Source organism: Peromyscus maniculatus, chromosome 13, assembly GCF_049852395.1.
Source record: "Peromyscus maniculatus bairdii isolate BWxNUB_F1_BW_parent chromosome 13, HU_Pman_BW_mat_3.1, whole genome shotgun sequence".
NCBI lineage: Eukaryota > Metazoa > Chordata > Mammalia > Rodentia > Cricetidae > Peromyscus > Peromyscus maniculatus.
In genome coordinates this window covers 50651054-50674093 of record NC_134864.1, presented here as the reverse complement: position 1 = coordinate 50674093, position 23040 = coordinate 50651054, and the positions used below count along the sequence as shown (strand labels likewise).

Below are 23040 nucleotides of genomic sequence, written 5' to 3'. Positions count from 1 at the left end.
AAAAAAAAAAAAACCCTACTTCTCCGTAGATTTTTCTAGTACAAGTCTGTGGTTTGAGAGGTCAGAGATGTCACAGTGGTACAGCACTTACATTGATTGCGTTGTGGTTCAAGACTGTTTCTTCTGCTTCTGCAAAGTGTCCCATAGGCACTTGTCACCATGTCACATGCAGATTTGACATTTACAAGGAGCTTGGAAAGGTCTTGCAAATTAGTTCTTAATGTGTCCACTCCTACACAGCCAGCTGATTCACTGCCTTCGCTGCCCATTGTCGTCCCTTCTGCTTGTAGCTTTTTGCCAAGTGAATGTTATTTGTTGTTTAGCCCATCTCCCGGTAAACAGAGAAGCATGAATTTATTCATTTTAGTAATGATAGAATTAAGTTAAACAACCTATTAATGGAGTTGTGTGTTTTTCTAAATGGTCCTAATTGTGCCTTTACTCTCCCACTCATTTTTATATATTAAATGCATTTTCTGAAAGGCATTTTATATACTGCACATCAACTAAAAAGATAATATTTTTCAGTGCCCGCCAAATCTCCATAAACAAGATGGCTATGCCTGCAATCAAAATCAGGTATGTGGGGCTCTAAGTGAGATTTCAGTGTAATTTAGAAAGGATTAGTGCTATTTCTTTCCTCCTTTTGATAATTGTAACTTTAGAAGGAAATTTACTAAAGTAAATTGCAGTGGGGTGCTGGTTCATATCAGCTTTATTTCATTCAGAATATTACATGCGTTTCATCAGTGACAAACTGTCCAGATTGAAAGAAAAGAAAAAGGAATGTAATGGCCTCTTCTTTGCGGAGTTGTGACCACCCTTAAATAATTTTAGCCAGTCCATGTAGCAAAAAGATGACAATCTTTTTATAAGACTTTTCTCAAGTCAGTATGATAGACCACCACCATCCACATATAAGAGAGGCTAAAAGTCATTTTGGTATCTTCTGCAGAACAGTACAAATATTTGTTCCCCATGAAAATTCAAGTTTCAATCATTATTTTACATTTAAAGAGCTCTGCTGTTCAGTGTGCCCTGAGCTTTTCAATTTTAATGCGGCGGATCTTAGAGTTCATACATATTTGTGTTTCTTATTGGCGGGTCTTGCAGTTCTTCTTACGTGTTTGGGTTTCTTATTGGCCACTGTGAAAATGCTTGAGATGGGATGAAGAGGACTTTGTGGAACTCACCCGGAAGGGGACCTTGCAGTCAGAATTGCGCGGGGGGGGGGGGGGGGGGGGGGGGGGGGGGGGGGGGAGTGGCCCTGGGGACCCATGACTCAGAACATACGTGCTCTTTCTCTCAGGGTCGCTGCTACAATGGGGAGTGCAAGACAAGAGACAACCAGTGCCAGTACATCTGGGGGACAAGTAGGTTGCATTTCCTGCCTGCTGGCCGTGCCCAGTTTCCTTACAAGCAGGTTGCATGTCCTGCCTGCTAGCTGTACCCAGGTTCCTTGGCAGGGTTCTTCTCTTCCAGTCAGTGACAGGGGTACACAGCAGGGAGTGACATGAAAGAAAAGTCTAGAAAAGGAGGAAAATAAAAGAGATGGTATGAAAACCATGCCCAGGCCTGGAAGTATAACTCAGTGGTAGAATGAGCAACAGGCTTCAGCTTCAGTCCCCAGTAAACCTCCAATAATGATGACGATGGTGATGCAGCAAAAACTGTGGAAAACCGATACCCAAGTGAGACATTGTCATGGAAACCAAAGTGTCTTTCATCGGCTTTGGTTGGCTGTTATGTATGGGATGTTGCGGCTACCGGCAACCACAGGGCCCGGTGCCATGGTCACGGTCACAGTCTGACCACTTACGTGATGGCATGGTTTACTTTGTACTTTGCTAGTTTACCTTGGGAGAGGAACAGACTTGTTTTTTGTTTTTTTGGTTTTTTTCAGTTGTCATTCACTGTCTCAGTTAAATTAATGACAATGCAGGAATTTCCCTGGGAGCACACAGGTCCATGGTAACAAATCCCAGACACTGCCTAAATGTTAATGCACACATCGACTGGCTGACGTTTACAGTGACTCAGAATTTTAGTTCATGAGGGCCACACAGGAATTGCCCTAGTTTGCTTTCTGATTTAAAAAAAAAAATAACAAAAACACTGAGAAAAGCAACTTTGGGGAGGAAACGATTTATCTGGCTTATACCTCTGTATCGTACTCCATTACTGAGAGAAGTTAGCGCAGGGCCTCAAGGCAGGAACCCGGAGGCAGACATTGAAGCAGAAACCATGGAGAGGGGTGCTGCTTACTGGCTTGCTCCTTCAGACTGGCTCGGCCTGATTTCTGATACAACCCAGAACCACATGCCCAGGAGTGGCACTACCCACAGTGAGGTCCTCCCACATCAAGCATTTAATCAAGAAAACCCACCCCCATCCCCACCTCCACCTCGCTTGCTCACAGGCCGGTTTGATGGAGAAATAGTTTTTCAAGTGGACTTCCCTCTTTTGAGGTGGCTGTAGTTTGTGTCAAGCTGATTAAAAAACAAAACTAACCAGGGACAGCAAGGCTGAGAAATGAGACTTCCTAGCTGTCTGAGGCTGGGTCTGCCAACGTGGAGAAAGAGGCCCTTTGAGTGATTTCAGTGTTTGACAGGTGTCATTCATGGGGAAGAGTTACAGTCAGGTAAAGATAATAAGGACATAATGTGCCAGGCATGGTGGCTCATGCCTGCAACCTCAGCACTTGGGAAGTTGAGACAGGAGGATTACTAGTAGTTAAAGGCCAGCATGGACTAAGTAATGAGTTCCAGGCCAGCTGGATCGAAAGAGTAAGACTCCGTCTCAAAAAAAAAAAAAAAAAAAAAGCCCTAACAACCTCAGTGGGCCGAGACTTTTAAATTAATCCTGAATATTAACATAAAACAAGATTAAGAAGGCTGGAGAGGTGGATCAGTGGTTAAGAGCACCAATTGCTGTCCCAGAGATCCCAGGTTCCATTCCCAACACTCACAGGATGGCTAACAACTCCATTTCCAGGGGATCTGGTGCCCTCTTCTGGCCTCATTTGACGCTGCATGCACATGGTATACAGCTGTACATCTGGGCACAACACCCATAGACATCAACTCCCCAACACACACACACACACACACACACACACACACACACACACACACACACACACACACACTATAATAAAGCAGGATTAAGAATACATATTTGTTTACTGTGTGGTGGTGGTGTACTTATTGCTGCCAGCGGATTTTTCTCCCTGGTCACCTTCAAACCCACCAGCAAGATCTGCCTAGAGACTTCTCATATTCCAGACAGTGCTGTGCTGGAGCATTTTTGCCCTGGCTTACAAAAGCGGCTGAATTTTGGAGATTTTGCTGAGCCGGTGAGCAGCATATCCATAGCCTGGAATCAGCCCTTGCATGTTTCCACCATAGGAACTGGCAATCAAGAGTCGTCCCCCCCGCCTTTTTTTCCATTTCCAAGAAGCAGCTGCTGGACACTTTGTGGCACCCCACTGAGTGTGAGGAACCCAGAGAAGTAAAGTGTATTTTCTCCTCCCGTCCATCTCTGATAGAGGCTGCGGGGTCAGACAAGTTCTGCTACGAGAAGCTGAATACGGAAGGCACCGAGAAGGGAAACTGCGGCAAAGATGGAGACCGGTGGATCCAGTGCAGCAAACAGTGAGTTGGTACCCTGGGGCAGAGCCGTTGCTCTCCCAGGCTGACACAAACACGACGTGAACAAAAAAACAGGAGAGCTGTGGGTGCAGTGTATGTATACCTGTGGGAAACGGTCGAAAGATTAATGAAATAAATTCTGTTAGAAACAAAAAGAGATCAGTGTGAAGAGGAGGAATAAAAGAGCATCAAATAAGGTATAGAGCTGTGGACATTCTTGTACATGTGGCTTAGTGTGTATTGTGTCCATATCTCTAGAGCCCATACTTAGCAAAAACGATTGCCAGGTCACAGGGATGCATATTTTCACTGTCATCAGATGACATCACATTGTTTCCTAAAAATGGCTGTGCTCTGGGAAACCCTCCCATAATATATGCTATTTTCATCAATACTCCATCTTAACAGATTTTTTTTTAAAACTTTTATCAGTTCTGGTGTGTGTGGATTGCTATCTTGGCACGGTTTTAATTTGCATTTTCCGAGTTATAAGTGGAAGTTAGCTCCTTTCCAGGCAGATTTCCTTTTTAGTGAAGTGACGCTTCACATCTTTGCCATCTTCTGGTATGAGTCATTGTTTATTGAACAGCTAGGCTGGAGGTAGAGGTGTCCTCGTGACAGGTGAGTCATTTTAATAATGCCACCAAAGATCCGAAAGATGCCTTCCCTTCTGCTGTGCGATCTTTATAATGTTGACTTTTAAATTCTTGCCCTTGCGAATTCATGGTTGCAAGTGGATGCAAAAACCACACATTCCAAGGTAGATGGCCTGTCTTCCTGTTGTCTGGAAGTGTGACCCTTCCAGCAACTGTGATGTGGCTTTTCCTTACATCCATTTCTAGGAGGGCTGTGTTGATCTCAGTTCTAGAGTAGAAAGGAGGGATGCTCAGGACAGTAGACATAGGGAACAGCAGTGCTGCTACTGACTGAGAATATTCTAGGCCTTTCTTTCAGGGGTGCTCACTTCTCTAGTAAAGCTGTGGTCTGTAGCAGGAATCTTAAAAGTTCTTATTAATAAAATCAAACCCGAGGCCAGTTATTGGGGTCCATGCTGGTAGATCAGAGAGACAGAACAAGCCACAGCTATCTCACCTCGCCGGATCCTCAGCTGGTCTTGTTTCCTCCGACTGGAGGCTTTTGAGTCCTCATCCCAATGGCTCTCAGCTGAATTGCTGCTCAAAAGCCTGAATGCTTAACCAGCCAAATGCTTAACCAGCCAAATGCTGCTAGTTTCTGGTCCTCACGCCTTATATATCTTTCTGTTTTCTACCACCACTCCCTGGGATTAAAGGCTGGCTTTCTGGGATTAAAGGCGTGTGTCACCATGCTTGGCTATTTCCAATGTGGCCTTGAACTCACAGAGATCCAGAGGGATTTCTATCTCTGGAATGCTAGGATTAAAGGTGTGAGGTCCACCATTTTCTAGCCTTTGTATTTAGTGGCTGTCTGTTCTCTGACCCCAGATAAATTTATTAGAGTACACAATATTTTGGGGAACACAATACCACCACAGTGGTCCCTTGGCAAGGACAGTCATAGCTAAGCCAGAATGTCTGAGTGCTTTCATTTTGCCGTAAAGAGAATATTGAGAAATGTTAGGCCTGGAGATAAGGGTCAATAGTTCGGTTGCTTGCTTAGTATATGCTAGGTACTGGGTTTGGTTCCCAGAACCACACCATGTAAAAACTAATGGATGTGCAGTGAGAGTTGTGGGTTTTTGAGCTGGAGTCTTCCTGTCTTCTGAATCCTGTGCAGTGACGTGTTCTGTGGATTCTTGCTGTGCACCAATCTTACTCGAGCTCCGAGAATTGGTCAACTTCAAGGAGAGATCATCCCGACGTCCTTCTACCACCAAGGCCGAGTCATTGACTGCAGGTAACACATGGAAGTCAGGAGACGAGCAAGTGAGCGAGGGGAGTGTGATGATCACAGATTTCAAGCAAGCAAAAATAGAAAACACCAAAGATCTAAGATTCTCCAGTTTCATCTTTTCCTTTCATGTGGAAAACCACTTTTGAAAAGTAGTATGTGGGTTTGCAAATTACAGTTACCCAAAATTGTAGCTGTTATCAGTAGTGAGACCTTTTTCCGAGTCACAGTCTTAGGAACCGAGTTATGTTGCAAGTGATGTCTCATACCCCCAAAGCTTGAGATTAGAAATCTTCAGGTCTTAGAAGGTTTGCTGGGATCCAAGACTAAGTACGGGATTTATGTTTCATTTATTCCCTACACACACAGACAGAAGGAAATTTTAAAAAGTTTGTGTGTTTATTTTATTAACATAGTAACCGTGGCTAATAACAGTTTACTGAAATAGCTCCACACAAGGACACAGCATGAATGAATTACATCCACCCCACACTGCGTAGTCTCAAAGCCCTACTCTTCACTATTCCACTGTTCAGTCTACTTTTAAAAGTTTATACATGTGTGAAGTGGTGTGTTGGGCCTATCTCTCTGTGTGCAACCTAGTTCACACATATTCTGAAAACGACAGGATTTCATTCGTCTTTGTGGCTAAGTGATATTCTGTTATGTATACACCACATCTCCTATATCCATTTCTGCTGATGGGTTGGTTGAGTCTATATCCTGGCTATTGTGGTAATGCCACAGTAGACACACAGTAGTACTAGCTAGTATTTAAAAGAATCCCCTACACTATTCTCTTGAAGATGGTACTCGTTGACACTCCCACTTTTAGTGTACTAAGGTTCTTTTTTTCCTCATTGTTCTAGCCAGTATTTGTAATTTTTTTTTTGATGATGGCTACTTTAAGTAAATTGAGATGGCATCTCATCGTGGTTTAAATTGCAGTTCCCTGAATCATATTGAACTGTCCTGTATTTATTGACCATTTATATTTCTTCTTTTGAGCAGCGATTTTTTTTTTTACTTAGTATTTTCAGTGTGCCTGCATTTTAAGTGTGACTGTGTTTTAGTTGGACTTTTCCACGCATGGCTTCCTGTCAGTACTCATAAGCTTTCAGATTTTGGAACATTTCGGAGTTCAGTGTTTTGGATGAGGGACACGCAACCTGTACTCATTTTTCCCCTGGTTAAAGTTTAGGAGCATCAGAATGTATCACCATTTGAATACTGTGTGTTTTACTTTTTTTTATTCTAATTCCAATTCAAGCAGTGTTTTATGTTGCATGTGTCTGGTTTACCTACCAAGTACCAAATCACATACAGAAAATAGTTATTAAAATATAGTTTATTAATGTTAACAAAGAATACTCCCTCCAGCATCTGCCCTTTATTTTCACTATCCTGGAATTTGAAACCACTTTTTTTTTCTGGGAGTGAATTAATGTTGGAAATTATCTGAGAGTACTTCTGCACAATTGGATAATGCTGTCTTGGGCAGATAACTGCTATTTTTCCATCTTGTTAAATGGCTCTGAGGTAATTCTAACAAGGCCTTAGGCAGTTAGCTCTTCCTTAGAATGTATCTGTAGTGTAGTGTCTACCACCTTCTACATACAGAAGCACTCTTTCAATGTATACATTCTCACACGTCTTTAATAGCCTGGTTAAATTATGTGGTTATATTGCAAACTGCCATATTTGTAAAAACATTCAGCAAGATTCCCTGCTAGTAATTATATCATTAATTATCATTCAGATTCTAATTGCCCCTGACTTTGAAACGTAAGAAGTATACATTAGTAGAGGAGACCTGGCATAGCTTTATCTTTTTAATTGTGATAGCTAACTCCTCTGGGGTGATAATAATAATTTTCAAATACCTTATTTTGCTGTTTTTGCTCACCATTATTTCCCTCGCATACCGCCTTTCCCCCACAATGCCTTGGAGAACCAAGGACACGCTTTCTCCTTCTCCTTTTTACACAAACACCTTTCATTTAGTCTTAATATTGGAAACAACAGAAGAGCTAGAAGGTTCCCTGCCAATAATAGTTGTCCCTGATGATGTGTGTGCTATAATGATAATGAAAGGTAGTTTCTTTCCGGCACTCTTCTTAAAGATGGGTGGGAAGGAGAAATGGACGTGAAAACCCCTTGCTAGCTGTAACAGTCTCTTCTGTTTCCTGAATGGTGAGTCTTGTTTGTGCTGGCCCAGCGTTGTAGGTGCGGTGCTTACATTTATGTGGCTCCCCCTCTGCTTGCTTTCAGTGGTGCTCACGTAGTTTTAGATGATGATACAGATGTGGGCTACGTAGAAGATGGGACTCCATGTGGCCCATCCATGATGTGCTTAGATCGGAAGTGCCTACAGATTCAAGCCCTAAATATGAGCAGCTGCCCACTTGATTCCAAGGGGAAAGTCTGTTCAGGCCATGGGGTAAGTAGACATCAGTGTTAACAGCTTTGGCTCTTCATTATCTGGGATCCCGAGTTCACAGCGACAAGACAACCAAATACAGCTATTTCTTACTGAGACTGTGTCGTGATCATCACCATTTTCTCAGTACCTTTATCTGCTAAAATAATTATTTATAAATTGATTTGATTTTGTTATTTCTCATATCATTATTGGTTATTTGTATTGATCACATTCTCCAGATATAACTTGACATCTATGTTAGTCAATAGTCTGTAGAAAAACAGGGTAAATCTTCTGTCTACCCACCTATCCATGTATCTGTCCTCTAGCTAAGAAGATTTATTATGAATAATTGGCTCGCATAATTATGGAAGCTGCTTGCTGTTTATAAAATGGAGAGCTATGTAAACCACTGGTATGGTTCCTTCTGAGTCCGCTGACATGAGACTCAGCAGAGCTGATGGTGTATACCTGAGTGCTAGGGCTGAAGATGAGATGGAGTGTCTCAGCTCGATCCCTGAAGGGAGGAAAGAGGTTGAGTTCCCCTTCCTCCTCTTTTTGTGTTCCACTCAGGCTCTGTTGGGAGTGCAATCAGCTCTGCGGAGTTCACTCATTTGCTGTCGTCTGGAAATGCTTTCACAGGCACGTCCAGAAATGATGTGCGATTGGGCACCCCACAGCCCAGTTAACTTGGCACATGAAATTAGCCAGCACGACATCTTAAAAGTTGGAAGAAAATTGATAGGCTTCCTAAGGGACTGTAGACTCTGTGCCAGTATTTTTTTAATAGCACAAAACAACATAAGTTGTATTAGTGATTGACTTCCATCTCTGATCATACTGACAGGAGAGTGGATTGCAGATGAGTCACATGCTTGTAAAGATGTTCAGTTACGCTTGGGCTGTTCTCATCCCTCCACCCCTCACCCCCAGAAAAAGATGCTGTCTGTATTCAAACCTGTGTGTAGCTTTAATTTTGTGACCAAAGTGTTTGAGAATGCTGCCTTTCCTGGAAAACCTAAGTTTAACAACAACAACAATAATAATACCCAAATTATACAATGATTTAGATTGGACTTAGAAATAATGATTTTATAGATTTCAGAAATTAGAAAAATGGGCACAAAGAAACAGAGCAATAATAATAATAATAATAATAATAATAATAATAATAATAATAATAATAATGGGAGATTTTGGAATGACGGTAAAAGGAACCCAGCATAGAGACCTAGGCTGAGGATAAGAATAAGGTGGATATGCTCAGGAAACTTCTCTGGTGGTAATGGTCAGCTGAGCAAGCTCACAGGGAGGCTGTGTAGCTGGGTGAGTTAGTCACTCTGCTATTGATACCACAAAATACCTGACATAAAGTTTCAGAGAGGAGAGAGTGGTTTGGATCACCGTTCGGGGCCACAGCCCAGCATTATGGGGAAGAGTGGAGGTCCGAAACTTACTCCTTATATCAGGTCAGGAAGCAAACACCCTGGAGTCTCCTTTTTTTTTTTTTTTTTTTTTTTTTTTGGTTTTTCGAGACAGGGTGTCTCTGTGTAGCTTTGGAGCCTGTCCCGGAACTCACTGTAGAAGAGACTGGCCTTGAACTCACAGAGATCTGCCTGGCTCTGCCTCCTCAGTGCTGGGATTAAAGGCGTGTACCACCACCGCCCGGCTGGAGTCTACTTTTTCATTCAGTCCAGGGCCCCATTGCATGGGCTGGTACTGTGACCCACACTCAGGTTGGGCCTTTCCCCTACAGCTAATCCTTCCGGAAACACACTCAAGAGACACCCCGAAAGTGTGCCTTGCTCATGCCCTAGATGTTTATTATGACATTGAAGTCAGCCATCCTCTCTGGTGACTTACGAACATGAATTCAGGGGCTAGAGAAGGTTGTGGATTTCAGTTCTGGCTGTACTTCTTGACATCTCAGGGACGCTGGGTGGGTACTTACCCTCTCTCAGCCCTTAGGTGCTGGTGTGAGGAGTAATGAGAAGCTTTTCCTGAAGTTCTTAGCAGAGGAACTTGACATATAATGAGTGTTCAGTGAAATTGCTATGTAAAATGAAATCACCGGGCAGACTTTTTAAGCATTTTAGTTATTGCTCTAAAAATATGAGATGTAAAAGCTCTTTTCTGCTCCTCCCCCCCATTTCCACCATTTTTTAAAAAAGCCAAGTTCAGCCTTATTAATCATAATCATGGACCACAGTATCTCAGATTTAAAAGCTTTGGCATTTGATTTTATCATATCTAATGATAAAAGGGTCTCGGCACCTGTCTCTCTAGCTTGCAGAGGGTTTTATTTGATTCACGTAAATGGGAAGTCTGTGCCATTTGCTGCCTGATGGAGGGCTTCATCCCGCTGCCTGGGAGAGCGTGACTCCATAGATGGCGGGGAGGGTGAGTCAGTGCTTATTGGGCGGGCAGAGTGCCACCAAATGAGTTAGGCATGGCGAGGACACACAGTGTGCTTAGTGGTTGTGTCTCCTGGTCCTTTTTCTTGAGGATCGCCCCTTGGGAAGTGTCTTTTGAGACCTGGGTCTGTTAACTCGCTGAATGAAACATGTATGTTTTTCATGAATGTTCCTAGAAACATCGGCTTTAGAAAAAAAAACAAACAAACAACTACCTTATTGGACATTTGTGTATCTAAATATCATGAATAATACAAGTTTAAAAAAGTTTCCTTCATCTTAATCATTATTATTTCCCTATAATTATCAGAAAATATATTCAGTAATATGACCCATGAACCCAGTCCCCAAAGCCATGGGAAAGTTTAGAAGCCTTCTAAATGACTTGGAAAGATTCCTTCGTGCACCCTGTTCCTTAGATCACATTTACCATGGACGGTCCACAGTGTGGTGTCTCTCTTCTTTTTCCTCTCCAGGTGTGTAGTAATGAAGCCACCTGCATCTGTGATTTCACTTGGGCAGGCACGGACTGCAGCATCCGGGACCCCGTTCGGAACCCCAACCCCCCGAAGGATGAAGGACCTAAGGGTTTGTGTGATTTCAGTTTTAGACCCTTGCAGACCGCGTTCATCTGCATCCTCCCACGGCAGTAGTATCATGCTTCCATGGCTTTGGAAGGTGACACGTCAGAGTCTGTCTTTTTGCCACGAAGATGCAAAATCCTGTGTGTATCATATTTTCCAAAGCATATTTATAAATTACCTCGTAGCCTGGGACTGAATTAAGAAAAGAAAAACCTACTGACTTCCTTTAATCCGGTTTCTTCTCTGTCCTTTAAACCTTATGCTTTTTCCCGCTTTCACAAAAGCTAATTATTTTATAAGCCATTCCATTTTCGAATAGGTATAGTCTTTGGGGCTGACGTGAGACTTTTTTTTTTTTTTTATCATCCCTGAATATCGCATTCTCTCCAGAGGAAAGTTGTAGTCCTTTATGCCTCCTTCTAACAAATTCTTTTGATTTGGCAAAAGAATCGGTTCTTTAGATAGCTTTAATTTTTTCAAAGGAAATGTAAAGAGTCTGCAGCTTTGTTCTAAGCAGCCACTAAGAGAAGAGAGAGATTAGAATTTAGCATAATGAGTCTGTGGCAGTTCATAGTCACCATGTGATATTGAAGATGAGAATGCTCGGGCCCCGAGGTCAGGTGACATGCCCGTTACCTAGGCAACCAGGGGCCAAACTGGGAGCATGCTTACTTCTATTACATTATTTTTTATAGTATTGCCTATGTAAAAAATGAATATGACAGTCATTTTCTCATTATTCTCCCCCCCCCCCTCCTCCCCCATCCGCCCCGATTCTCGGAGATCTTGAAATGCTGTCAGTTACAACAGGCTTCGGGTGGCATCTAAGTCTCTGGTACCCGAGAAAACAAACAACGGCTTGTACCGATTTTGACATTTGACCATGGCGCTGTACCTCGGCTTCTGTTTTTGCGGCGGCTGCTAACAGTATTCCATAAATCAGCTGCCATGGCTTCTTTCCCCCTGCAAGCAGGAAAATGCACAGAGGTCTAGCATCGAGCTGATCGCCTTTGTTTTGATGAAAGTTCATTTAAACTCTGTGAACGTCTGTGTGGTCTGTACGGAAAACATGACCCTCCACGCAGACAGAGCTCCCTAGACTGCAGTTCCTGAAGAGATGCAGCCTGGTTTTTGGATGTGTGTGAGTTGTTCCACAACAGTGGGCGTGTTAAAACACCCTTTCGTCCCTTTGTTTGATATGCCCAGGATATTAAAATTCCGTAAGAATAATTATCACACCCGCACAGTCTATTTCTGTTTTTGCCTCGGTGCCTAAAAAAACGAACCTACTCCACTTTCACATTCAGCCTTTTGTTGCTTTAAAACTAGAACAAAACATTCTTGGATCCACCTTCAGAAGTTAGACTCGGAGAGGTAGGCCCTGACAAGAGAAGCGAGCTTCTGTCTCCGCTCTGCAGCGCGCAGCTGTGGCTTTCAGAGACGCCCTGTGCTCCTCCCTGCCGAGACACTTAGGCGTGTTTGCATGCTGACGGAGCCTTTTTAGATCCTGCCCGTGTGTTAGGTGTGATGGGGCTTTATTAACTGTTTCTGTTTGCCATTTCCTCACCCGCTCATCCACCGAGGAAAGTCAGCTTTGGAGCCACGAAGCTAACAGTCACTCTGGAGAGGAGAGTGTTTGCAATTGTCTTTACTTTAACTTTCTCCCATCTTTACTGTAGTTAAGGAAATCAATCTCTCTCTCTCTCTCTCTCTCTCTCTCTCTCTCTCTCTCTCTCTCTCTCTCTCTCTCTCCTCTCTCTTTGGTAAATTAAATCATACATGTTTATTGTAGAAAATAAGTATTTCTTTTAGGAAATACAAGGAAGGAATGAAAAAGAGGTAAAAATGATCTGTAGCCTCACAGCTCAGGGGTAATTAGCATGCGCATTCAGGCTGATCACTTTCTAGTCACAGGTTTTCCTTTTTTTTCCTCTTCCTGAAGGCAGCAAGTTGTAGGTGCAAGTTGGTTATAAAATGGTCGAAATCAGTGTAAAAAAAAAAGAAAGAAAGAAAAGAATTCCTAACAATTTCGATGAAGCAAAAATGTCATTATTTAACATAAATGAAAACCAGTTATTTGGTAAATAAACGTTTAGGTAAATCAAGCAATTTTAGTACAATGAAATAATAGCTCTATTTGGGGCTGGAGAGATGGCTTAGTGGTTAGGAACACTTGTTGTTCTTACAGAGGACCCAGGTTCAGTTCCTGGCATCCCATGGTAGCTCCAGTTCGAGTGGATCCAGCACCATCTTCTGACCTCCCTGGGGGTCAGGCATGCATGCGATACACGTACATGTATGCAGGCAAAACACACTCATAAAGTAAAATAAATCTATAAAATTTTAAATAACAGCTCGATTAGCTATTTGTTTCTCTTCATATTCTATATGAATATGGGGCTAATGAATATGCTAGTAAAATGGGAAACAGCAGAAATCAGACATTCTGCAGCTTTGTTGTCAATTTTTATAATTTTAGTCTTTCTAATCCCTGTTAAAGGAAAATGAAAGAGAGAAGCTGGGCCCTTGACCTCGGTCTCCACCCATTTAGCAAATTTATATTGTCTGTCCAGTATTTTAAGGGAGCGTGTACTCTGCACCCACTGGGTGGTCAGTAAATATCCCACCCCCCACTGAGGATATGCAAAAGAAGTGGAATGGGTACATAATCCCAACAGTCAGGAGGCTGAGGCAGGAGGATCATCTCAAGTTTGAAGCTATTCTTCTCTACTGCATAGTAAATTCCAGGGCAGCCAGAAAACAACAACAACAACAACAACAACAACAACAACAACAACAAAGCACAACAACAAAAAGGAATGTGGCATTTAGTGCTGATTTTCTGTTGATGCATTTGTATGAATTCTATGTATCCAATCCGTGCAATATCCCATCCTTTCTCAACTGTCCGTTCTGCATGGGTGCCGAGCTCCCCTTGATAGCTTCATACTGTGCCATCCTTTTCAGCTCCCAGGTGGTTTGGCTGCTCTACCTTCCCCAGATGCTTGCCATCCATAATGAGCAGTGCCCACCTGGTCTGGCCAGTCATGTCTACAGATAAAGTCTCCTGGGTAGATGTGGCAAGAACATACTAGAATACTATGTATTCCAGGCAGACTTGGGAGGCTGAAGCAGGAGGCTCTTAAATTTAGGGCCAGCCTGGGATGCAGAGGCATTCCAGAAACTGTACCTAAAACCCAAAGAAAACAAGACAAATCTAAAACCTACCTATCTCTGTTTAATTTATTCCTCTGAAATGGAGAAAAATCTAGGAAGTGTAATGAGAATATTGCCTTTTTAATCATGAACTCAGCATAAAAGATAGATAGAACCCAACTGCAGCCCTTTGGATCAAGATCACATTAGAATAGGCAGATTCTGCAGCTCCCTTTCCACTGAGTTGAGAAGGCCAGAAGCAGACTTAGTTTGGATAGCTTGAAAATTAATTCCCAGAAGATCGTATAGATCTGGGTAGAGCCTTAACATGAATACTGTGTCGTCATCAGCTTGCTAAGGTTGTCTACAGTGGATCCACAGTACCATGGTTAGGTTCCTGCCAGACCCCAAACCACAAACATTGAGAAAGATCTTTAAACCTATAAGGCATGTGGATGAGGATTTCCTTCCTTCCTCCCTGCTTTCCTTCCTCCCCACTCCTCCTCTTCTCTCTCCTCTCTTTTCTCTTTTCTCTCAGTAGAACTCAGGGCCTCATGCATGCTTGGCAAGCTCTACCATTGAGCTGTATTTGCAGCCCTCTCGGAAAGGATTTCCAAAAAGCTATTCACTATTCTGCTATTGCACATCATCCACCCCTGTGTTGTTCATTGACTATCTATGTGAAAGCCTTTGGAGTCACTCTTTCGTCAACTTGTTTCTGTTGAGATCTCTGAAAGAAATGATTTCCCTTTATTACGCAAGGATGGAATGACCTGCCGTTCTGTTTAAAAGGATTTCCAGGGGCTGAGGAGATGGCTCTGTGGGAAAAGCGCTGGCCTGAAGACCTGAGTTCTGGTCCAGAACACTTATGGTGAACTCCAGGTTTAATGAGTGACCCTGCCTCAAAAACTAAGCTGGAGGAGCGACAGAGAAAGACCCCTGATGCAAACTGCTGGCCTCTACACACATGTACTCACTCTTTATGCACACCCATATTTGCATGTACCCATCAACACACACACACACACACACACACACACACACACACACACACACACACACACACACACACACACACAGTTTGTTTCTACCTTATGGAAGGAAAGTCATGCCCATTCATTTTCATTAATTTGCATCTGCTTTGCTCAACGCGTATCATGGACTATGATAGATTTTTTTTCTCACTTGATGGCAGTCATGGCATCATTGTGACGAGCAAAAGGAGAAGAGAGTGGGTTACATCCCGTTCACTGACGTCCATAGGCAGGGATGGTACTCCTAGGAAGGAAGGTTGGACCAGACCCTTCAGTGAAGACCATAGTCATCAAATTGAGATAGAAAGGACCTTAAAGGCAATTTACCCAGACCCGCTGCCTCACAAATGGGAAAGCTAATTATCGCTGTTAACAGATAATTAAATAAAATGTGATCACATGAGCTTAACCTCAGTGCCTCTTCGGCTACTGCCTCTTTTAAGGCAGAATGCTAAGTCCTTCTGCGAGGTCTTTGTGCATAATAAGAAAAGAGAGGGCCGATAGGCCAGCAGTGATCAAGCCCATTAGAGGGGCTATTACTTGTCCGCAGCGCTTATTATGCCTCTGAAGAGAAGCAGTCTATCATCCGAGTTTAGAATTTTGAAAACAATGACTTCTAAATATAAGAAGCACCAGGTATTATTTTTTTTTTTTTTTTTTGAACCAATTCTTTGTTTTATTGGGGAGGTAGTTCTTAGACATTACTGAAACATCACTGGCACTGTGGAAAATTGAGTTTGTGAATGAGGCAACTGTATGGAATTGAGGCAATCCTGCAGGAACTAAGAGTGACATTTCTAGCAGTTGGGACTACATACTGTCCAGCCCAGTTAGGGTGCCTTTGGAATCCAATTTTTAAAAAAAAACATCTTATGTGGTCTTCATTTACCATGGTCTCCTATTCCTTGTTCTCCCTCTCTTTTCTTTTTTTTTATTATTATTATTATTATTATTATTATTATTTTACAACACCATTCAGTTCAACATAATAGCCACAGAATCCCCTGTTCTCCCCCTCTCGCCCACCCCTCCCCCCAGCCCACCCCCCATTCCCACCTCCTCCAGATCAAGGTCTCCCCCGAGGACCGGGGTTGACCTGGTAGACTCAGTCCAGGCAGGTCCATTCCCCCCTCCCAGACCGAGCCAAGTGTCCCTGCATAAGTCCCAGGATTCAAACAGCCAACTCATGCAACGAGCCCAGGACCTGGCACCAATGCACAGCTGCCTCCCAAACAGATCAAGCCAACTGACTGTCTCACCCGTTCAGGTGGCCTGATCCAGTTGGGGGCCCCTCAGCCTTTGGTTCATAGATCCTGTGCTTCCATTCATTTGGTTATTTATCCCGGTGCTTTATCCAACCTTGGAGAAGCACCAGGTATTATTTATCGTAGCTTTCGCATATAGCCTTTAGGCGACTTTCAAATGACCAACCTTCCAAGATTTAGTCGTTCAGATCATTAAATGATTCTCATATGTGAGTATGAAGTATTATATATAGTTATATGTCAGGCACTTCCTTATTAACCACGGACTCACCAAAGCTTAAAGATTTACCGTATTTTAAAATATTTCAGGAACTATGAGTTTATCTTATATAAAACCAGAAAAGCCTCTGTATTTTTGTCGATAGCGTGAATTGCAGTTTTTTTTTTTTTCCCTGAGACAAGATTTTGCCGTGTGGTTCTGACTGGCCTCAAGCCCACAGTCTCCCTGCTGCTGGTATTCCAAGGGCATGCCGTTACATTCAGATGAAATAATATCTGTCATGAAATAACTTATTCCATGTCCTTCCAGGCATGTCTCCCAGTAGTCTAAAATTGAACTTTTTTTTTCATTTCACTGAAAAGAGGAGATCTGATTTTATGTCTAACACATGGAGATTTCCAGCGAGATAAAATATTTTTATAATGTCAACATTATGCTGCAAAATTAAGGGCTTCATTAAGTGTTTATGTTTAACCTTCAGTTTAGCAATGTAAATCTCTGCAGGAAGGACTATGGTCGACAGGGCACCAGTGATGGCTTTGCTGCCTAAAGCCTTTGAAGTGTCAAGGGGTGGAGGCACTTAGTTGGCCCACGGAATCATCGAAGTGCAACTCGTCACCTTCTTGCTTTGGAAACTCTAAGAAAGGAACATGCAGTTTCCAAAAGAGCAGCATTCTTTAAATGTGTGAAGCCTGACTTACCTGTGCAGAAATTCTACATACAAAATAGAGAATCTTTTTTTTTTTTCAAAAAAGAAAAAAGTTTATAGTTTGCCTATTAATATTACACACTTACTAAAAGTTGTATTTTTTTAAGGACCAGTCAACCTAGAGAACAGGAAGCAGGACTGATAAGAAGATAATAAGCCCACAGACAGCACACACACACACAAAGGTACTGAGGTAATGAGCGTGATTGACCTGCACACTCTAAAGAAGGACAAGTGTGTCAGTCACCGAGGGGACAAAGTCTAGCTCCCCCAAACCAGGACCAGTTATCAGTGCCATGGTCAGGGTCATGGGAGAAAATTAAGGCATGTCATTGTGTACACAGCATAGAGACTAGGAGGAAAAGAGACATTTGTAGATAATGAATGAATATGAATGAGAGAATTAATGAACAGAAGCATAATAAACCAGTGATTATGGATGTGAAGCTACATCGTGAATCTGCAAAGGCACAAGGAAAAATGTTTCCAATTTTCTACGGTAGCTGTTCAAAACAGCTACGTTCACAAATTTGTCGCCTGTGAAACACTGCCCTCCTGAGGGTCACTATCAGTCCCTGCCAAGCAGATCTGAAAACAGGTTGATTCTGAATTTAAAGAGATAAAGCCCAGGGGCCTGCTACATCTTCCTGTATTGTTCCAGGGTGCCAGGGTGGAGAGCATCAGAAGCACACAAGAGATGAGTTCTGAGAAAACCACTTCTCCAGCTCTTCTCATTTGCTTTGTGTTGAGAGTACTTGTCTGTCGAGAATCTGAAGATAATTATTCTTTCTCAGTGCTGATTAAGGCTCATCATCTGCCTGCCTGGAATCCAGGCTTGAAGCATCTGCAGGATTTCTTTTCTTTTCTTTTTTTTTGTTCCCCTGATAAGGTTTCTAATACTTGCACAGTGGGCCACCTAATTCTGTCCCTTCTGCAGAGACGAATTATACCACAACAAACGTAGGGGAGTTTGCAAAATTCATCTTTCCTGTGGTAGTTATAATTTCAAAAATTAACAAATATTCATTTAGCATCACATTATATGGGAGAGGAAGGAAATGTTTTCCTGTGATTTGTTGTAGCTACCCCATCTAAAGGTTGAAGGGGATGTGGGATTGACCGGTACGTTCCGGCTCTGAGAGAGCCATTACTTAAAATTTAAGTATACCACCCTCCCCCAAAAAGTTAGGAACTAACATATTTGTTAATTAGTATTCTGAAAGCAATGATTTTCTTTAAAATTTTTTTTTTTTGGTTTGGAACCCCTTTCTATCCTAGTGTTTGTGCCCATAGTTTGGAAATCTGAGCTGTGGCTGGGTCATTTTGAATGAACACGTGTGGTCATGCCATGGGCCACCTCCTAACTTATCTTTCCTCTCTTCTTGGCTTTCACTAGACTTCCTCTGTTTTCTGTTGTGTTTCCATCTTTTTGCTTTTTAAAGGATCTCTCTGGTTGCATTTAGTTAATAACCCTTAGGTTCTCATTTATATTATCTACCTTGTGATAAAATGAAGTAAAATTGCTAAACAGGCTTAGAGATCCAAGATTCTCTTCCCTTGGGACAATATCTTACTAAAAGGCCCATGGGCACAGGAGGAAGCCTTAAACAATTGTGACTGTGAGTCTCACTTCGTGATTCTGTTCCCCCGTGTTCATAGCATTCAGTCTGTGTAGTGCAGTCCTGTTGAAGTGAAACTGTTTTCATTGGTAAGGTCATTTACATTCACTACCTTTCACTTATGTAGAAATGAGAGAAGTGTCTATGAGCCAGCTCCCTCGTATACTTGCAGACATAACCAACCCTGAATAATATTCCCTCCTGTTTCAACATCTGACTTCATGTCACTCTTGTAGAGAAAACGTTGGGAGTCCACCCATTCCAGGGTTGTTTCCCAGCACCTGAAAGCCTTGAAAAGAAGTGGTGGTGCATGGGTGTTGAATGTTTCTGCTCTGCATGAATAACGACTGGGTGGTCTGTAACAACCTCTGCAATTTTCAGAGACCCTGACTTCCTCCCGGTATACAGATATATGCTGGAATCTATAGCTGAAGAACTAAACGTCCATTTCCTATGACTGCCATCCAAACCTTGCAGTCATTCAAAATATACTTTCCAATAACTTCCCAGGTAAATTACACAGAATTTTAAAGCTACTCTTTAGAACGTCTTTTCAAAAAATTGAATGATATGTTCTTCATTTAAATGATGTTAAGCATATTTTGCCATTTGAAAAAATTATAAATGATGCAATAATGTCTAGTTTATAATTAAAATACAGATTTGCTGTAATGCAATTAAAATTTTACTTCATACTGCTAGACACTGTAACTTAAATTGGATTACTTATAAGCTTGAAAGTATTTATAAGGGATTATGTTTTAAATAGGGTGTGTACAGTTTGAAGATAAAAATTATAATGTCTGTCCATCTCAGTTTCAAACTTTCAAACAAAGGTACCCATATTTAGCTAACTTTCAAAGCATTTCCTGGAGAGATTGTTTTGTATGATAGTGAAATCAGTATGTGATTTCTTCTGTTTTTTTTTTTAAAAAATCTCCGTTTTCCCTCCACACAGTGAACATGGCCACAAGCAGGCTCATAGGGGCTGTGGCTGGCACCATACTGGCCCTGGGGGTGATTTTTGGAGGCACAGGGTGGGGAATAGAGTAAGCATCCTCGTGAGTTTCTGGGTGTCTTTCATTGGTGCTTGGTGTATGAGGTGATGCTCGAACCCTGTCCCTTCTGTGTTTTGTCTTGTTTGGTGTTTCTTGTTGGTAATGTCATCTGTGCTGTGATTCGGCTGTATTTGTGTCTTGTGATTTTCTCCTGCACTGTAGAACCTTCTCCTGTCTGGAACAATGTGGGGCATAAAACAATGTTGGGGTGCTTAGTCACAATTCAGGCAAGAGCCCAAAACTTCCTTTGCCTCCTCACTTGTAAAGAATTTTTAAAGTACAGATCTTAGTTTTTCTTCCTATTAATTGGCAAAATGATTTTATGTGAGAGTTTTCGTAGAAGTATTATAATGAATTTACTTTTATCACTCAAATTAATCTAGATATGCAGTTAGAAATACCAACAACTATCACACTTTATAGGTAGTGAGAATGGTAGCCACTGATGCTTTCCTATTTATTGAGAATGATATCGAAGGCTTCAACTCAGATTTTCAAAAGAAGACATTAAGGACACTCCTTCCTTCCTTCCTTCCTTCCTTCCTTCCTTCCTTCCTTCCTTCCTTCCTTCCTTCCTTCCTTCCTTCCTTCCTTTCTTCCCCTTCTTTTCTCTTTCCTTTTTTGTTACAACATTGGTTCACAGTTCAACTTTGAGGTTTTCATAAACATTGGGGCAAGGAACATGAGAAGCGAGAACAGATTAAGTTTGAACCTGCCCAACCGTAGGGAACAGCTGCAGTTCGTCTGGTTGGTTTGTCTTTAAACTACCGGTGTCTACACCAGTGTGTCGCGTACCCATTAGACTCTCCTGATGCTTGAGTTTAGCTCCCTCTGCGCTTGATCCACACCTTCCAGATGGCTGAGGTTGCTAGGTACAGACTAGCTTATCAGGAAGCCTGTTCCTTTCCATTACCCAGAGAGTATTTACATACACACCACGGGAGTCACCCTTCACACACTGTGCACACACACTGTGTTTCCTGTTTACTGGGGTTCTGCTAACACTTTATGGTGGCCCAAAAATGAATTATCAATGTCTCGAGGAGACACCAGCTATCCCTGACTTAGCCCAAAGAACGTGTATGTGCGCTGTCAGCACAGCCCTTAGTTTCACTAGTTGGGGGACACATCTGCTCTCCTATACCCAATTTGGGCTCCCCAGTAGCCATAGGAGTGGATCAGGTGTGTAGGTTACACATGAAGCTGTTCTGCTGTAGTTGGAAAGCCTGGTCAGCCTTAGCTCTTTAAAAAACAAAACAAAACAAAACTTTTTTTTGAGACAGAGTCCCGTCTCAGTCTGTTGCTCATGTTCATCTGGAACTTAACTGTGTAGCCTAAGGCTAGCCTTGACCTTGCAGCAGTCCTTCGGCCTCAGACTCCTAAGTGCTGGAATTACAGGTATGAGCGCTCACACCTAGCTTAGCTTTATGCCCTTAACTCACTGTCCCGTCAATGTGGTCTGTGAAGCTAGTTAGATGAGGAGAGAGGTAGGGAACCCTGGAAAAGGGCTTGTATTTTTTTTTCACCTGTGAGAAAACGAAGCATGTAACAGTGCTAAAATGATTGATGACAAGAACTTGGTCCTGCAAGAGGCACCTTGGTACTGTTGGCCAAATGTTCCCATCCCAGTGCCAAATTCTAGACATACGTTTATGTGAAATTCTCCTGAGAAGAAAGGCAGTTTTCCAGAGGCCATCTCAGATGTGTTTTCTATGTGACTTAGTGGCCAGAGGTTCAGTGCCTTCAGCTATGGCCAATGCAATAAATTCTGGTCATCCTTCAAGTCTTAGCGATGGACAGGATCCCCCCCAAAAAGGTCCTTGTTGTAAACAGTCCTGTTAGCAGCCTTTGTCCCCATCCATCCTTTCCGATGTGGTTGGTCTGTTGCTGTTTATGCTTGTGACAGGTAAGTGTGTAAGTGTACATTCCCCCTCCCCCCTACAAAAAAGGTTTTGCTGTTCTTGTTTCGTGAATGTTTTCTCTAGTGGCTTACTGACATTCCCCCTCCAACTTCCATTTATGTGTAATGGATGATGGGTTTTTAACCGGACAGCACAACATAGTTTTAATACTTCAGGGCTTCACTGACAGTGCAGTGTTCATTCAATCAGCAAGGCTTCCAGGGTCAGATTTAACGTCTACATTTCTACTCCTTAGTTGAGAATCGCACCCCAGCATCACTTCTCACGGATTCTGTATTGAATCTGACTCCAGCCTCTGTTTTCTGAGCCCACAAAATGCAGACTGCCTGAAATGTAGGTGCATAACATGGTCCTAGGAATACTTTAAAAAAAAAATTTTTTTTTCTTCAGATTTCACTGTGGGGAAGGGGCGGGGCAGTGTATGGAGTAGCAGGAAGTTTCGTCAGAGTCATCCACAAACTTTCTGTGAAGGGCCAGGTGTAAATAGTTTTGTCTTCCAAGCTACAAGGGTGTCCATCACAGCCATTCAACGTTGCTGTCCAAAGCAGCCACAGTCAGTATATAGGTAAAAAAGCATGGCTTTGCTACAAACAAAAATGTCTTGGCCCAGACAGATCCTGAGGACAGATTTGGTCTGTGGACTCCAGTCTGTTGACCCTTGATTCATAACGCAAGTCTTGAAGTCAGAACGGTCCCCATTTCCTGCCTCACATGTTCCTTTGTGAGGATTCAGTGAGATATGTCAAATGTTCAGTAATGAGTGGAGTCAGTGCTCATTCTACAGTCTCTAGAAGGCATTTGTCATTTTCATTGCTGTTATTATTATCCTCGATGTATCTCCAAAGGCCACTGAGATTCATGGTCTATAGACCTTCCGTGGTTTAAGAGCATGTCAAAACCCAGGAATCAGAGAGGACCCCCATCCTGGACCCACTTACATCTCTAGTACTATGTGGTTTCTGGGCAGAACCATTACCCTTACATCTGTGGGGATGTCACCAATGGTGTCCGCTTGTATGAGAGAAGAAACTCTTCTGCCTGGGAATGAATGTCTGTAATACACTTAAAGGTTTTAGGAAAACCAGCAAATGTGGCTAGTTTGTGACTTATGGGCAGGT

The 23040-nt window shown here is 42.5% G+C and overlaps 1 protein-coding gene across 4 annotated transcripts in view; it reads left to right on the top strand.

Moving 5' to 3' along the window:
- Adam23 (ADAM metallopeptidase domain 23) overlaps window positions 1-23040 on the top strand; it is a 154381-nt gene that overhangs the window by 119384 nt on the left and 11957 nt on the right. For 2 of the 4 annotated variants that reach the window (XM_015993907.3, XM_076550257.1), the window contains exons 19-24: window positions 529-579; window positions 1310-1373; window positions 3548-3653; window positions 5406-5525; window positions 7791-7959; window positions 10832-10943. In XM_015993907.3, the coding sequence (XP_015849393.2) occupies window positions 529-579; window positions 1310-1373; window positions 3548-3653; window positions 5406-5525; window positions 7791-7959; window positions 10832-10943 (622 nt within the window). Of the gene's footprint in view, window positions 1-528; window positions 580-1309; window positions 1374-3547; window positions 3654-5405; window positions 5526-7790; window positions 7960-10831; window positions 10944-19900; window positions 19996-23040 lie in introns of those variants that run through there. The other 2 variants (XM_042260240.2, XM_076550258.1) reach the window with 2 other exon arrangements.